This window comes from Carex rostrata, chromosome 1 (genome assembly GCF_964058835.1).
Source record: "Carex rostrata chromosome 1, lpCarRost1.2, whole genome shotgun sequence".
Classification (NCBI taxonomy): domain Eukaryota; kingdom Viridiplantae; phylum Streptophyta; class Magnoliopsida; order Poales; family Cyperaceae; genus Carex; species Carex rostrata.
In genome coordinates, this window is record NC_135918.1 from 12297029 (window position 1) to 12314944 (window position 17916).

Sequence of the window (17916 nt, forward strand, 5' to 3'; positions counted from 1 at the left end):
AAGGGCTTATTAGAGAGAGATATATATTACGTACAGGGTAGAAAGGAGGAAATTAAAGAGACCCCTTAATTAAGTTAGCATGCATTAAATTCAAACTTTATTATTGGTTTTTTTAGATTATTTGTAGTGCTCATCCGAATGGAATCCATATAGCAAATCTCAATATATTTAAAAGTTACTAATATTAAAAAAAAAATATTAAATTTTTTTAGTATATAACCCAAACAAATCTCAATATAGAGTTGTTGTAATAATCTGACATGCAATTTTGAACACCAAAAGTGACACTGAAAATCAGGAATCTTTTAAGTCATAATTTAATAACCTAATTTAATGATGAATTAAGAGCCCAACTTAATTACTTGAATTTAGAATTTTCACAAACCTTTTATATTTATTTTAAAAGTTATTAATTAGAAGGACATGATCGAGCCGTTTATTTGGCTGATCAGTTAATGTCTTTATCTTTCATTACTCTTCGCATATTGCTAATCTGAAGTTTTCTGTGCAACATATATCTATACACACACACACAGTAGTATGACCAAAACTTTAATACTACCAGGTTGATTCGGCGTTTATTTTTGTGATTTCAAAATTCAAATAGTTGATATAAAGTTCTTAACTTGTTCTACATATTAAAATATGCTTGAAAACTAAATTTTACATTATTTTAGAAATTATTTACTATCTTTTACAATGATATTTAAAAATTCATACAAAAATAGTAACTAATTTCCAAAAAAAAATGTAAATTTTGGTCTCCAAACATATTTTCACATGGAGAACATGTACATTGAATAGTTCAGAGCGACTATTTGAACTTGAAAATCGCAAAAAAGAAATTCATAGCACCAAGACCTTGGTCATACAATCACTAGTGGAGAACTTGGAATTAGTGTCGGCTGTTTATGGGTATTAGTGTCGGACATTAGGCAACACTAATCGGGCTGATACTAATACTTTGTAAATAGCCGACACTAAAAGTAAGGCATTAGTGTCGGCTATTTATTAAATGGCCGACACTAATACTAACTTTTAGTGTCGGCTATTTATTAAAAAGCCGACACTAATAAGTATTAGTGTCGGCCATTTAATAAATAGCCGACACTAATGTTTTTTTTTTTTTTTTTTTAAATTTCAAAAATTCACTATAAATCATAGAAAATTCTAAAAATGAAAATTTTTGTTCTGGAATGCTCATATATTTTTGCTGAACTATATATAAAACAAAGATATCAAATAATTCATCATAATTTACAAATAACACTCACTAAATAAAATATCATCCAAATTGCTCATTTATTGTTATCATACAAACCCTAAAACAGAAAATACATAAAAGATACATAAAATACCCTAAAAACTCTAAAATTATAAAGCCTATACCAAAAGTCCATGAAGGAAGACTCGGATCGCGAATCAGAGCCCGCAAAATGGTGAAACAAATCATAGATTTGTTTCTAATCCGGTTTTGGGCTGTGGAGTTCCTGTCAAAATTTCAGCCCGATCCGACGGACGGATCAAAAGTTACGCCCCTTTTCGTGAAGCATGCGCAGGACCATATTGCATTACATCTTCTGGTATTTGCCTAGAAGCGGCTCGGTTTGAGAAGATCAGATCGGAGAGAAGCGTGAAGCAAAGTGAAGGAGATGTTTTAAACCCTAGGCGTGCGTTTGAAAGAGGTGCGCGGGACTTAAAATGAAATTTTTTTAGCTTTAGTGTCGACTGTTTATAAATAGGCGACACTAATAACTGAGAATTAGTGTCGGCTGTTTATAAAAAGGCGACACTAATGTATTAGTGTCGGCTATTTATAAATGGCCGACACTAATTGTTAAGTATTAGTGTCGGTTGTTTATAAACAGCCGACACTAATACATTAGTGTCGCCTTTTTATAAACAGCCGACACTAATTCTCAGTTATTAGTATCGCCTACATATAAATAGCCGACACTAATATTATTAGTGTCGGGTTTTTGTAAACGACCGATACTAAAGTATTAGTGTCGGTTTTTTAAGGCGACACTAATTGTATGTTCTCCAGTAGTGAATTAATAAGTTTTGAAAATAAAAATCATTGTTCTATACGAGGTTGTATAATGTAGCAACATTGGCATAGAGCATGATATACCAAATGAATTTTTAAGATTTTAAAGTTCAAATAGTAAATCTGAAGTGCTGAACGTATTATCGATATTTAATGTGCTTGAAGACTAGATTTTATTTTTTAAGAAACTTTGTACTATTTTTTTTGGATTTTTAAAATCACTATTTTTCAGATTTTTTTTGTATTGGTTTACCATATTAAAACAATAATTTTATTGTGTTTTCACAATTTAAGTTTTGACAACTCTTGAATGAAATAACCATTCATTTCAGATTAATTTGTATGAATCATTTAAAAAACAAGCAGTTCGAATATTTGATTATGGATGTCAAGTGCCAACGGAGATTTAATTTAAGTTGCATAGATTCACACAAACTAGTTTTCATAAAAAAAAAAAACCATATTATAAACCTCCATTCACCAAACTATAAATCATTTTGTTATTAATTATATTTTATCTATACTCAAAATAAGTGCTTATATTACAAAATTCAAATACAACTGAAACTGAAACAAAATTGCTTTCAAAACGAGAATCTAATGTGATATGAGACTGTCTCGGGATTGGAAAAACATTGATATCCCCTAAACTAAAATAACCTGAAATAAAAGTATTAAAACACATGCACGAAAAAAAAAAAAAATAGTATGAGAGAGAGACCGACATCCATTAAATACAATACAATTAAGTTTTAAGTCTCCATAAACAACTCTCATGCAGAGGAATTAGGCTATAATTATAGTGTACGTTTCATGCAAGCTTTAAATCCTTATTACATATGAAAAACATTAATAGACATTCTTACAATGAAAACTCACAATATGTAGAAATTATATATACACACGACACAACAGTCTTCTAAAAAAATGTTAGTTTTGCAAGTTCACGGACATGTATATATGTTGGGTATAGATACTCAAGTAAAAGGGTATGTATCCAAAAAATATATTATGATATCAGTTCCAAGGTGATTTTTATGTTATTTTTTAAAAAGGAATAAAAATTTAAAACTAATCATAATTCTTCCGTACTCTTCTTGACAAAAATTTGCACAAATATCAACAGATATATTAAAAACGATGTTTTTCACAAAACATTGTAAATAACTCGTAGATCCTCAAAATATTTATTTAACTTCCTCCAATAACTTATAAAATATATATATATTTCAAACTTCTTATTATTTATTAAAGAGATGGGCTACGGTGAGTTGCGAAGTAAAGCGACTATTTTACTTCACGCTCATATTTTGTGATTTTTAAGTTCAAAATGTCGATCCGAACCGTTCATCTTGTTCTCCATATTGAAATGTTCTTGGAGACCAAATTTTACATTTTTTGGAATTTTTTTACTATTTATTAAGTAATTTTGAAAGTCGCTGATCTGATGGTCCAGAAAATTTTACTGTTTTTTACTGTTTACAGCAAAACAGCAATTTTAAAAAATGCTTAATAAATAGTAAAAAAATTCCAAAAAATGTAAAATTTGGTCTCCAAGCACATTTCAATATGGATTAAATATCTAACGGTTCGGATCGGTCGTTTGGACTTTCAAAATAAAAATACGGCGTGAAGTAGAAACGTGTTTTACTTCGCAACTCACCATAGCCCACCTCTTTATTAAATGTCAACTATATCAAATATACTGCAGAACTTTAATTTGTACTTTTATAAAAGGGGGAATTTCACCTATATATACCCCTCAAAAACTTTAAAATTACGTTCCCCCCTCTAAATTTTGAAATTACATATTTCTCCCTCTAAACTTAAAAAACTCACATATTTATCCATTTTATTGTCTTTTCTATTAAAACACATTCTAAATTTTTAAAATACATATTTTACCCTTTTATTAAAAAGCACAAAACACCCATCTGACTCTAATTTGACTCTAAAGGTTCCTCTACCGTTCGAATTGTTTTGAGATCTATGCGAGCTAGATCAGCAAGAATCTTGAAGCGAACAAACACGAAAATTAAAGCAATGTGCATAGATCATGCACACGGATAAAAATTGCTTTGACATTCGTGCGGGATAGATTAGCACGAATCTTGAGGAGAACACACAATAATCTTATTGCGATGCGCGTGGATTGGACGGCGGAGAAACCCTTCAGATTCAAATTTGAGTTCGATTGGGCATTTTATACTTTTAATGAAGGGTAAAATAGGTATTTTATAAATTTAGAATGAGTTTTAATATAAAAAACAATGAAATGTGTAAATATATGAATTTTTAAGTTTTGTGGGGGAAATACGTAATTTCCAAATTTAGAGGGGAAATACATAATTTTGAATTTTTTGAGGGGTATACGTGAAATTCCTCCTTTATAAAGAAATTTGAGTCACATTAACCCTCACATTTTAAGGAGTTTAAACTATCAGTCACAAGTTTCTCATTTTATTGAAAAATTTCTTGTGACTAATTTAACTTTTAATCTCCAGCTTAATCACTCGTACAGCCATTTGATTGATTGTAAGACATCTTAAAATAATTAGGGATACAAATATATATTCACATATTGATTGAAAGCATTCGCGCCAATGAAAATTATTCGATTTATTAACCAAGGAAAATGAGGCAACATCAACTTTTATTTTTTCCAAATGCAATGATAATAAAATCGACAACAAAAATAAAAAAAACATCAACTTTTATTTTTCCAACAAAAATAATAGAGTATAAATAACTTTTAAGGAAAATGAGGCAACATCAACTTTTATTTTTCCAACATCAACTAATGAAATAAAATAAATATTGAACTTTAATAAACTTTATTAAAAAATTATAATTTCGACAACAAATACAGTAATAATAGAGTATTAATAACTCAAATTGAGTCATCCAACCTCAACCATGAATACACCCCAATAAACTCAACATCTAAAGAAAAAAACATAGTTATTTTCTTTAATCATAGAAAGTGGTAAATAATCAACGGTGTTATGGAAAAAAATAAATATGTTTGTGCATATTACAATCAATAATGGTACAGCCAAATAAAAGTGTCTGTATTATACCAAATTAATACAATCTTTATGCATTCAAACATAGATGTTATTTGTGACATAAACATGACCCATTGCATTAAAATTGATATATCCGGCATTCCGATTATTGTAGAATAAAACAATTTATAGTAAATTCTAACTTTTGGTTTGTCTAGACTAAAAGAATAGCTGCGAGACTTTTTCAAATTCTGCCTCAACATTAAGGTTTTTAAATTCATTTTAATGCATTCATTTTTTTAATGTTTTCTTACCACTTGACTCTATAAAAATTTAATTCAGAAATTTTTCCACATGTAGACACATTACTCATAAGATAGATGAGTTTTAACGGTTCAAATTCGTCATTTGAAGCCAATCCGCTGGATTTTTGAGTTGAGGTCACAAAAGGACTTGATGAACTTAAGAACACCACAGTTCTACTTAGTAAAACGTATATTATCTAAACTTGACAAATTTGATAATTATTTTCAGAGAGGTGTAAAATTGAAAAAAAATCTATAAATAGAGTGGAACTAGGGTGTTCTTAACATCACCAAGGTGTTTGATGAGCTTAACTCTGAAACCTATTAAATTGGCTTCAAATAATAAATCTAAACCGTTGAAATCGATTTACTTCACGAGTGATGAATTTACATGTAAAGTTTTAGAATTTTGAATTAATTAATTTTGTATAAAGTCAAGTGGTCAAAAAATGTTCAAAAAATGAACGCACTAAAATTAATGTATAAGCCTTCTAATTTGACCGCTTGACTTTATATTAAAATAATTCAAAAACTTAAAATTTTTGCATGTAAATTCATCACTTGTGAAGTAGATGGATTTCAATAGCTTAGATTTGTCATTTGAAACTGATATAATATATTTTGAAGTTAAACTCATCAAACATCTTGGTGAGGTGAAGAACACCCTAGTTTTACTCCTATAAATATGTAAAATTAGTATCGATTTTATACGTGCATGAGATGTTATATAAATTACATTTCAAAAGTATTGGATGCCAAATTTATAAATTATTTTTACTCGACATTTTATGGTCAAATTCTTATAGTAACCGAGCTAAATGTTCTTAGCCCTAAATAGTAATGATATACCTTTTTGTTGGAATAAAATATGCATGACATTTTATATAGATAAACAAATAAACAATATATAATAAGTGGACTCCTTAGGTAGCGTACAGTTTTATGTTATTTTAAACGTACAACTTATTATTGTTATTACTATCACTATCATTATTATTATTAGATCTATATGGATCATGTAACACTGTGAACTTTTAAAATTCAGATTAATGAAAATAATATGTGGTTAAATCGAATAATATATATATATACATGTATACGAAATTAGTGACGTGGATGGTGAACAATAATTATACGATTTATTGTGTTAAGGAAGAGGAGCAATAGGTGTTATATAAATCATTTAATCAATATCGAATAAGTGGAGGGTTTATTTTGCAAAAATACCACTTACAAGTGGGGCCCCTTGTCATTCTTTCCTCTCCCCTCCTTCCTTTCTTTCCCTGCACCCCATCTCTTTTCTCTTTTCTCCTTCCTTTCCTCCAAGAGAGAGACAACGAGAGAGTGAGAGAGAGAGACAACCCCCGGTGACCGTATTTCACGAAAACGGAGATTTAGGAAGAGGAGCTCAAATCTCGTACATCCATCCGTTCCATTGGTAATTTCCCTTTCTATTTCTCTCTCATTTCGTGATTCCTTGTTTTTAGGGTTTCGGTGAAAACCCGTAGAATCGTACCAAACTTATTATTCCGTGCCTTTGTTGTTTCTATAGTGTAAATTGATTGATTTCGTGTTCCAAAGTGCAACCAAATTTCCAAATTACGGATTTTCCCAAAAATTGATTTGGGTTTAAATTGTAAAAGTGCCGGAATTTAATAAATTGACCTATGGATAGATCCTAACGAGCACGGCTAGCGGGATTGACGAGCTTACCGAGTCACGAGATCACGGACCCTCTACGTGCCCTACATAACCAGGTGCGGGGGTTCACGGGATCTGTTTTGGGGTTTATTCGTAGAACTAAATAACGGTGCATATTATTATATTTATGTTGATTGCTTGATTTAAATAAACTGTGCATAGCATGTTGAATCTCTGATTGAAAGCATTTGTTGCCGCATTGCATTAATTGTGATATTAGTGTAATTGAATTGTATAACTGTTATGATTCTCATGTTGGTACGGTTTATCGATTGTTGATCTGTCGTTTTGAATAAGTGAGTGGAACCACAGTATGACTTGGATTGATTGTGTGAAGTGAACAGTGTATCATAGTGGAAAGTCTAGCTAGCTACTAGACTTTCATCCAGGACCCTTATGCGCATCTGGAGAATGGCCCTAGTGAACCCAGTACCGGTTGGGTAAGGGAAGTGCAGTGTAATTTTAGGTAGAACTGTGGTTCAGTGACTCAGTGAAAGTGTCAGTGATTTCTTTTTGAGAAAAGTGATATTCTGTTGCATATTCGCGGAATATGCCCGTGTATATTTTAAGTGATGAATTGATGAGATTGTATGACTTGAAACCAGAAAATAGAACTGTTAAGCCGGAGGTGACCGATAGTTGATATCTGTACCTCATAACCAGACTTATATATATTATATCTGTGAAACCAAATCTTTCTGGAAATTCGTTGATTGATGTTGATTTTATGTGAATTGAAATCCGTTTGAATCTATTCCCGGTACATGTGCATTTATTATTATTGGTGAATAAATAAATAGATGCCCTATTGCTAGTGTAATTAGTTCTGGTGATGGATTTCTCACAAATCCAGTAGCCCTTTAAATTCCGCACTGAGAAAACGGATGACAGGTTTTCTCACCCCCTCCCCTCGGGGAATTTTTCCCTTTGAACTGATATGTGCAGGTAAACGCGAGTGAAGTGGGACTCGGGCTCGACTCGTGAGTATAGGCCGAGCTAATAGGTTATGCCAAACCCTTTTTATGCCATTTTGAATGTGTAGTTGAACCCGTAGTCGGTTATTTTGATGTATAGGTTATTATCGAACCGTATTATGTTATAAAACCCTAACGGTATGTTTTAAATGGTTGTTATGATTTAAATGTTGAAATTGCATGTTAAACGTCATTAAAATTTCTAGTGAATGGGGAATAATGGTTTAGTTATACGGGGATTTGATCGGGTTTGAAAACGGGGTGAAATTTCACGAAAATGGGCAAAGAAATGAAAAACAGTACCCTTATTGCGGGCCGCAATAACCCTATTGCGGGCCGCAATGAGAGTAGACAGAGAAAAATTCGCAGCTTAAAAAGCCAACCAGGTCATTGCGGGCCGCAATGAATGGAGGCAGAAGCGCTTTGCAGAGGCTGATAATTTTGGGAAGTGTTGCGGGCCGCAACAGCCCTATTGCGGGCCGCAATGGGGATTCTGAAAAATGCTGTTTTGAGTATAACTTAGCCAAATTAAATCGGATTTGAACCAAACTTGTTTTAAATCAAATCATATGATAATTTGACTAATCTGGACCGTCGGTTAAAGGATTTTCATACCATTTGACTTCTCCAAAATAAAATTTTCCGTGCTCTATTGAGCGGTGCTTCGTAACCTCAGACAACGCTCGCAGGGGGCTGCCGCCCCCCTGCCACCCCCCGCATACTAATAGAATCAGGCCCACCCACATAAAAATATAATAATATAAATATAAATCCGCATGCATGAACAAAACCGCATTTTAAAACAAAACTGCGCGACCCCCTTGTTCCGGGGTGTGACAGATCAAAACATAAGTGGCGTCAGATTTTCAGACTATAGAATTAATCATATTAATTTTTTCTACTATAAACAAAAGTTAATTTCACTCTATAAATAACATTTTACTTTAAAATATATTCAAAGTAAGTTATAAATATAAAAAAGTTAAAAAATGAATATAGTTAATTGACTTCAATAAAATTAATTAAAGATAGATTATTCGTCCCTCGGTTGAAACAAAATAAAGTAGTGTTCTAAATAACGAGCTATAGCGACGCTATAGTGTTTTCAGACCTTAAATGCTAAGCTATGGGATAAAAGTATGTTATTTCAACTACGACTGCTATAGCGGTAATAGCGGTCTGCTATCTGCGCTATACACTATAACACATGTGATTTATATAAAGACCCAACTGAAAATTAATTTTAAAGATCAATTTTTCAAGTCCAGGTTATTTTTGCTTTTAAATAAAAAAATAGATAATTTATTCGATGATTCTTAAGTTTTTTGAATAGAAAAAAAAAATTGTCATGATACTTATGTTATTTTGAATTGAAAAAGATAAATAATTTATGATAGTATTAAGGATATTTTGAATAGTAATTTGGACTTTGTACTTGTTCAATATAAATATTCTAATTCTTAATTAATTTTGAGTTAGTTACTGTTCTGTGAAACTTTAGATAATGTTGATAATTAATAAAAAAATATTTTTTTTAAACAAAAAATATTATATAGAATAGATTTTGTTATATAGCTACGCTATTCATAATAGTTTTTTATTAATCTTTTCGATATTTCACGATAATCGGCATTAATTTAGAACCTTGAAACAAACTATGCGCTTTAGTGACACTGACACCGTTTTACTAATTTTTGCATAAAGATTTCTGCAAGATATTCTTCCCCGTGTGCAGATGAGTCCATATATATCCTCCAATATAATATTTCTGTTTATATTTGAGCAACCGATTTATTAGAATCTGGATTAATTTGGCTTGAGGTGAAATACGATGTTCCTTTTAATATTCGTCTGATGCTGATCGATTGAACGGTCCAGATCTAAACAGAAATATTCTGTTACGTGATATGAATTCTGATGCGATGTGATTAGCCCACAAGTTTAATTAATTGGTGATTGGCTGGTTCAACTTAGAAAATCTATGTAATTTCAATATCTTTAGAACATCTCCGTGTCAAACTAAAGCCGGACTTCCAAAATTTACAATACGCAAGACTTTCTATGAAAAATATATACAAAAATATATATAATAAAATTAGAATATTTTTTTTAGAGAAAAGGTTTTTGTCCACTGGGTTTTGTCCACCATCTGTCCACTGCACTATCCATTTCCGGTTTAACTGTCTTCAACTGTCTCCCCGCTATCCACTTTCTAACGGCCTATTTAAACAGCCGATCCCCCAAATTAGAATTCTCAAAACTAATCGCCTCATCTTCTCTTCTCTTTAAATCAGATCGATATCTTCTCTTTGAATCCGATCGGAGATTGATCTCGAGAGAGATAGCACCGAGCTTCTGATCGCTGCCATTTCGTAGGCTTGACAGAGAGATCACACGAGATTTCAAGACGGATTTGAGATCTCAAACGCCGTAACCCCTACCTCCGCCAGATCTCTACCAATCAGATCGGAGACACAGTGACCACCTGAGGAGGCGACAATGATTCTAGCAAAGAGAATGCAATTTCCCGAATAAACTGTGCACCTTCCTGGCCACTTTTGAGAGAATTTAAACTATGCTCAAGAAAATTATGATCTGCCTCAAGGGCCTTTAATCTCTTGGAAAGCCGAGAAATCTCCTCTTCCAGTTCAACCAAATCCTTGTCCCCACTGATGCTCTTCATCACTGGTACGAATTTCGAAACCTCACCATTTTCTCTGGCGAAATTCTCTTCTTCTACCTCTTCAATAGTATCTAGTTTTGGGGATTTTACAAAGGAGCTATTATTGGAGAAGTGATGCAATTTCTCTTCTAATTCACGCAATCGATCTGAGATGTAGAACTTTTGTTCTTCAAAGACTAATGATGACACTTCACTAAAATCAGGGTCCACCCCGGTATCTCCTGGCTGTTCTCGGTAGATTGCCAGGTCAGCTTCGAATTTGTTGTTTATACATGATCGCAATGGAACCTTCAATCGTGGAGTGCGATCGAATAGAAGTTGTTTTTGTTGAAGAGCACGGCAAAATTCAAATCTAGTAAGTTAATTCTGTTGAATTTGTTGTTTTTCGTTGTATGTAGTAACAGATCTAGCATTTCAAATGAAATCTGGAGGAAAGATATGATAGAGAGGCAATATGGAATAATGATATGTTAATTTTACTGTATTGCCCCATTAATTTTACAGTATTCATCTTGTCATTTTACAGTATTCATCTTGTGGAAATCTGGAGGAAATAGATGATAGAGAGGCGATATGGAGTATTGATCTATTAATTTTACAGTATTGTCCCATTAATTTTACAGTATTCATCTTGTCACTTTACAGTATTCATCTTGTGAAAATCTGAAAGAAAGAGATGATAGAGAGGCGGTATGGAGTATTTATCTGTTAATGTTATAGTATTGCCCCGTTAATTTTACAGTATTCATCTTGTGAAAATCTGGAGGAAAGAGATGATAGAGAGGCGATATGGAGTATTGATCTGTTAATGTTATAGTATTGACCCGTTAATTTTACAGTATTGATCTTGTAATTTTACAGTATTCATCTTGTGGAAATCTGGAGGTAAGAGATGATAGATAGGTGATATGGAGTATTGATCTGTTAATTTTACAGTATTCATCTTGTAATTTTATAATATACAAGATTCAATTGAAAATTCTAATGTATACAAGATTCAATTTTACAGTATACAAGATTCAATTGTAAATTTTACTGTGTAGAAGATTCAATTTTACAGTATACAAGATTCAATTTTACAGTATACAAGATTCAATTTTACAGTATGTAAGATTCAATTGAAAATTTTACTGTATACAAGATTTAATTTTACAGTATACAAGATTCAATTTTACAGTATACAAGATTCAATTTTACAGTATACAAGATTCAACCCAGTGCGGAAGCTAATAATTAACTCTAACTGCCAATAGCCGCTAATAACCGCTAATAACTAACTCTAACTGCCAATAACTTCCTATAACTGTAATTTCCGAAAGTACAATTTGAAAGTACATTTATTTTGTCCTGTTGTGCAATTTGCAATCTTTTTCTAACTATCATAAGACCACTTCAAATAGTTGCTGGATGTTTTGTGATTAACTGATATATTTTATGTGATATATTGTATATTTATACAGCATGTAGAAGTAATTTTACAGTATTCGCGCAAGTTAAAGCTGTGGACAAATGGTGGACAAAAGGCTGTGGACAATTAGACGCTTCCTTTTTTAATCGGTATTTCGTCGGTTATTCAATAAAAATAAAAAATTAATTAACTCCTAAGATGCATGAAAATTTTGAAAAGTGTTGCAAGTTGAATAAAACCGCGTGACGCCCAAACCCTCATGTCAAAAAAAAAAAAAAAAAAAATTAGAAATGTTGCCTGTTATTGTTTCTTTTATTCAAACATGAATGATTTAAATAATTTATAAATCACATAAAAATTTGTGTTCCCACAATGTTACAACTTACAACTAAGTGTGATTGCTCATACGACGTGATCATGACACACAAAATGAAAACGTACAATAGAAAACCTTGAAGAACTTGCATAATTGGTTTTGTAATAGAGATGGACTATGGTGAGTTGCGAAGTAAAATGACTATTTTACTTCACTCTTATATTTTTGTGATTTGAAAGTTTAAACGACTGATCCGAACTGCTCAACATGATCTCCATATTGAAATGTGCTTGGAAACCAAATTTTACATTTTTTGAAATTTTTTTACTATTTATTAAGCAATTTTGAAAATCGCTGATCCAATGGTCCAGAAATGTTTACTGTTCACAATAAAACAACAGTTTTCAAAATTGCTTAATAAATAGTAAAAAAATTAAAAAAAAAATGTAAAATTTGGTCTCCAAACACATTTCAATATGGAGATCACATATAACGGTTTGGATCGGTCGTTTGGACTTTCAAAATAAAAATACAGCGTGAAGTAGAAACGCCTTTTACTTCGCAACTCACCGTAGCTCATCTCTTTGTAACATATATAATCAACTTCTTTTGATTAAAGATAAAATATCATTGATAAGAATATAATTTATAGTTTGTTGAGTGAAGATTTATAATAGGAATTTCTCTTTCAAAATGTACTATAGATGATTCATGAGATTTTTTTTCTTTATTCAAGCAATATGCATTATATCATAATGTTAATCAGTATAAACCTTTTATGTGCATTTATGCAACTTAATAATAAATATCCGTTGACACTTGACATCCTTAGTCTTTTGAAGAACTTGCACTAAAGCCCCTTAGTTTATTCATATATACAAATTATTTCATGACATATACTAAATAATAAAATATAAGCTTCCCTTCCTTGAAAACATTTTTTATGCATAATTAAGATGTTCAATCGAATACTTGAACAACTTACTTATTAATTAAATAGTTCAAACAAATAACTAATGAGAATTGACAGAAAACAAACTTAAAAATCAAATGCGAAGAGAGGATTGACGGTAAATATAATAGTATATATATATCCCTTCTAATAATGACAAAGTCGACTACTTGAAAATTGACGGTAAATGCATTATCTTATCAGGAAAAAAATACTCATATTAGCTTTTACAATTGCAATTAGAATATTATACATCCCTTCTAATTAATAACTTTTAAAATCAATTTAGAGGATTTATGAGAATTAAAAATTAAGTTAGTCTCTTAATTAATTCTTAAATTAGCCTATTTACTTAAAACATGAATTAAGGAACTCAGATTTCCTGTGGCTTTTTTGGTGTCGCATATTGCATGTCAAATTATACAAAATACTCACAATAATATTAGAGATGTGATTATATTTAAATTCAAGCAACTCTACACAGAAATCTGATCGGAGTATATATTTAATAGAATAAATTTAGATATACTTGTCTAGGCTATATAGCTAGCTTGCTATATAAATTCTACTTCTTTTTTGTGTCGTTTATTTAGCTTCCTCTAATAATTTATAAAATATTTATTTCAAATTCTTTATTTTTTTTATCAAATGCCAACTGTGTCAAATATCATGCATAACTTTAATTTATACTTTTTCAAAGAAATTTGGATTACTTGTTATTAATTTATAATCTCATTAGCCTTCACATTTTAAGCATGCATGATTGAAGTACCAAGATCACAAGTTTATTCTTTTATGGACAAATTTCTTGTGACTAATTTAACTACTAATCTAGCTTAATCATTCGTGCAATCAATTTGATTGCAAGACACTTAAAAATAATTAGAGCAACAAATATGTGCACACATATTGATAATTCTATTACGCGTCTCATTGTTATATTTACAAATTGAATAACTGATCCTTTAGTTGATTTAAAGCATTCGCACTAATGAAATTATTTGATTTATTAGCTAAAGAAAATAAGGCAACATCTTCTTCTTCTTCTTTTTCAAATCCAAGATAAGCTATATACGAGAAAAGAAAATAAATATTAAACTTCAAATATCGCCGTCAGAGGAATTCAAAATTTGAGTTACTTTAGATGATATGAATTCCTCTGGCCCATATAGTTTTACAAATTTTATTTTAAATTTTTTTTAAGCTACGGCCGTTTCGGAAAACGACTAAATCCAACCTAAAAAAATATTGTTTTCATTATCAACAACTTTTGATTATTCAAAATATTTTTCATATTAATGTGACTTTCTACTTCAACTATAACACCTTAAAACCAAGGTTGTTGATGATCAGATACACATTTCATTTGATTTGAGAAAAGAAGAATCATTCAATGGATTGAACTTAATTACTCTGAAGTAATTTCTTTTTTTTAACAAACATCTACAAATAAATATAAATGTTTAGAATACGTTGACATCCATATTATATTATTATCTACCTAATTATTTATATCTGTATTCATATCTACTTGTACAATTAAAATTATTTTACATTAATTTGTATTATTTAATAGGCGCAACACAATCTCTGATGTAGGAGATCATGAGTTTAAAATCTAGATAATCATTTGTATAATTATAATAACTGGGATATAAAATTTGAAAAATTGATATTTATTTTTTTTAATAAAAAAATAGATACAACACAGTATTTATTTATAGTATTTATAGGACGTTGCATGTACTAGCACAACACGTTTCAAACACTTCATGAAATAATACGATCACACATGTATTACATGGTGTGATGATCAAAGATTTAAATAGCGTTTATTACATTATAGCAGAATAGTTGAAAAAACAACGCTATTGTCATATTTCGCTGCTATAGCGCACTATAGCATGCTACAGTGTCCATAGCGTCATAAATTTTATGGATCAAACGCTATAGAGACGTCCTTATAGTTCGCTATTTAGAATCTGATGATGATTAAATAAATGGAATTGCCACCGACCGGACTTTTACACTCTTAACAATTTTTAAAGGCTTTTTTATAAGCCCAAAGTTGCCTTGAGGTTAGAACCATATACAATGGTGCATGCACTCTAATAATCTTTTCCCACTAACTTTTCATGTGTTAACATATCCTTTTTTTTATTATTATTATTATTATAGTTATAGAGAATGGATGTTATGACCAGTTGCCCTAGGCAGCAGTTATGCTGTTAACATACCATACCCTAACATTTCCATACTCCATTGCGTTGCTCCTCATCTAACTTAGAAATCATGAATAAAAATTAAAAACCCTTCTGATGAATTGTTGAACTATTAATGTTAAGCTTAATATATATGGAAGTTGTAGGGTTGTGTATGCAAAATATTATAATGAATTGTTGAACTATTAATGTTAAGCTTAATATATTTAATGAATTTCATGATCAATTATTTTGTCTTTAGATCTTATTTTGAATATAATTTAAATTAAAAATATTATAGACAATGTGAAATTAATTCTTATTTATAGTAGTATAATTTTATATGCTTGATTTCTGTTTATATTTGACTTTTATAATTTGAAAGTGACTTTGCTCTTGAACAATTTACATCTAATTAAATTAAATTAACTTGTTTAAAATTTTGAAGTGTACATCGGACATAACTCCTCGACAGCAAGTGCGGATCCAGACAAATTACTACACATATTTACAATAACACCGCCATTTATATTATTTAGTTAACCACACGTCTACACCCCTTCGCGAACAATTTCCGAAAACACCCTCTATCTTTTTATTAACTTGAAAATCAACGACGGAGCTAGTAAATTCCAAAATTTTCAGGGCTCCCGGACGAAGTTGAAACGACGTGGCCCTGATCCCAACCGTCGATTTCAAGAAACTCCTCCAGTCTCGAGATCTCAGCATCGAAGCTCCAATCCGACTCTACTGAGCTCTCCGTGCTATTAATCGGAGCAAGATCCAATAACACGTTAGGCGATGCGGGTTGGCGGATCTCTGTCGGAGGCGTGTCAGGGAAGTTGAGCTTGGCCTTGTCGCCCCGGATCCGGCGCGCCGCCGCATCGTAGGCCAGTGCCGCCTCCTCAGCCGTGGCAAAGGTTCCGAGCCAGACGCGCATTCCTTTGCGCGGGTCGCGGATCTCTGCTGCCCACTTGCCCCACGGGCGCCGCCTAATCCCTCGGTAATTACTCTTTCGCCCTCGAGTTCGCTTCGCAACGGCCGAGTTCGGTTGTAGGTGTTGCAGGGGTATTTTCGTCTTTTTTTCAGCTGAGACGAAATTTGAAGATAATTAAATTTACGAGCTGCTATTACACTGACAAAAGATTGAATCATGAATTAGATAATGCAAAATACAAACCTGAAGGATGGTGGTGTTCGTCGGAGGCGAGTTGGGTTGGCTGGAGATACCGCGAGGAGAGATCTCGGCCGTTGGTTAAGGCAAGGAAGTCGGATATCAAAGCACCACCACACATCTCCCTTTGCTTCTCTTCTTCTTCTTTGCAAAGTTTACTGAACTTTGTTTTAGAAAGTGAATGCACAAAAAATTGTTGTTGCAGTTATAACATATAGCACTTGTGTGTTCCCCTTTTTATAGCAATTTTGGAGCTTAGTAGAATTTAAAATTTTAATTTTGTTTCCATTTTGAGGTACGGACCGTTCCGAGTAACGACAAAAATACAAGCTTTAAATGCTTTTTATCAACAACTTATCTCTTCAAGATTTTTTTATTTTAAAAAAAAAAAATCCAACAACTTGTCTGATCTGTTTATTTATCAAAATTTTATATTATATTATCTGTTCTATTTGAGAGGAGAAGTTTTGACCCTTTATAAAAAATAATATATAGATTGTCAATCATTTGTTGATAATGTAAAATACATTTATAATATTTTCTAAATGAATGATCAACTGGATGCTAACAGCCTAACACTACTCTGAGATTTTTTTAATTTAGAAAGTATGTGGCTCAGATCTTTTATCAGTTTAAAGGAAAAAAAAATAACGGTCCTTCATTTTTTTTTTTGTCATTTAGACCATCTATTAATTAGCAAAAAACATATTTTATTAGTTACTTATTTTTTGTCTCACATGTATGTTGATTTTCATAGAAAATTCAGGTTGATTAATATGATCCATTTTTTATGATTGTGAAAAAAATTGTACAATATTTGTTGATTACTGAACATACTATATAATATTTAATATAATATTCATAGGTTGTGTTGAATTTGAAACAGCCAGTTGAACTTAAAAAAAATAAAAATACGGCATGATTTGATATATTACTTCAAATGTCATAACTGATAACATTGAAGATAATATATAGAACTTCAATATGTTCAATCATTTGCCCCATGTTCATTTTTTTATTGAGAAATTTCTCTGGCTTATATATTTTTGGTAACAACTATAAACCATCAAGTTATATGTGCCTCTTTTGAACATTTACAAATTTATTAAGGCCTGTTCGGACGAATCACTGTTCACGTGGGAAA

At 31.3% G+C, this 17916-nt stretch overlaps 1 protein-coding gene across 1 annotated transcript; it reads right to left on the reverse strand.

The window, feature by feature from the left end:
* Positions 1-16026: 16026 nt before the first annotated feature.
* Positions 16027-17075, reverse strand: LOC144566459 (ethylene-responsive transcription factor ERF071-like). The gene is made up of 2 exons (XM_078316486.1): positions 16779-17075; positions 16027-16687 (listed from the first exon to the last, which is right to left on the reverse strand). The coding sequence occupies exons 1-2, from the start codon at positions 16891-16893 to the stop codon at positions 16221-16223; spliced, it is 582 nt and encodes a 193-aa protein (XP_078172612.1). The 5' UTR covers positions 16894-17075; the 3' UTR covers positions 16027-16220.
* Positions 17076-17916: the final 841 nt, after the last annotated feature.

Coding starts and splice junctions, on each gene's coding strand:
- LOC144566459 (XM_078316486.1), bottom strand. CDS start 16,893: ATGTGTGGTGGTGCTTTGATATCCGACTTCCTTGCCTTAACCAACGGC. Junction 16,688..16,778: donor CGAACACCACCATCCTTCAG/GTTTGTATTTTG, acceptor ATTTCGTCTCAG/CTGAAAAAAAGACGAAAATA.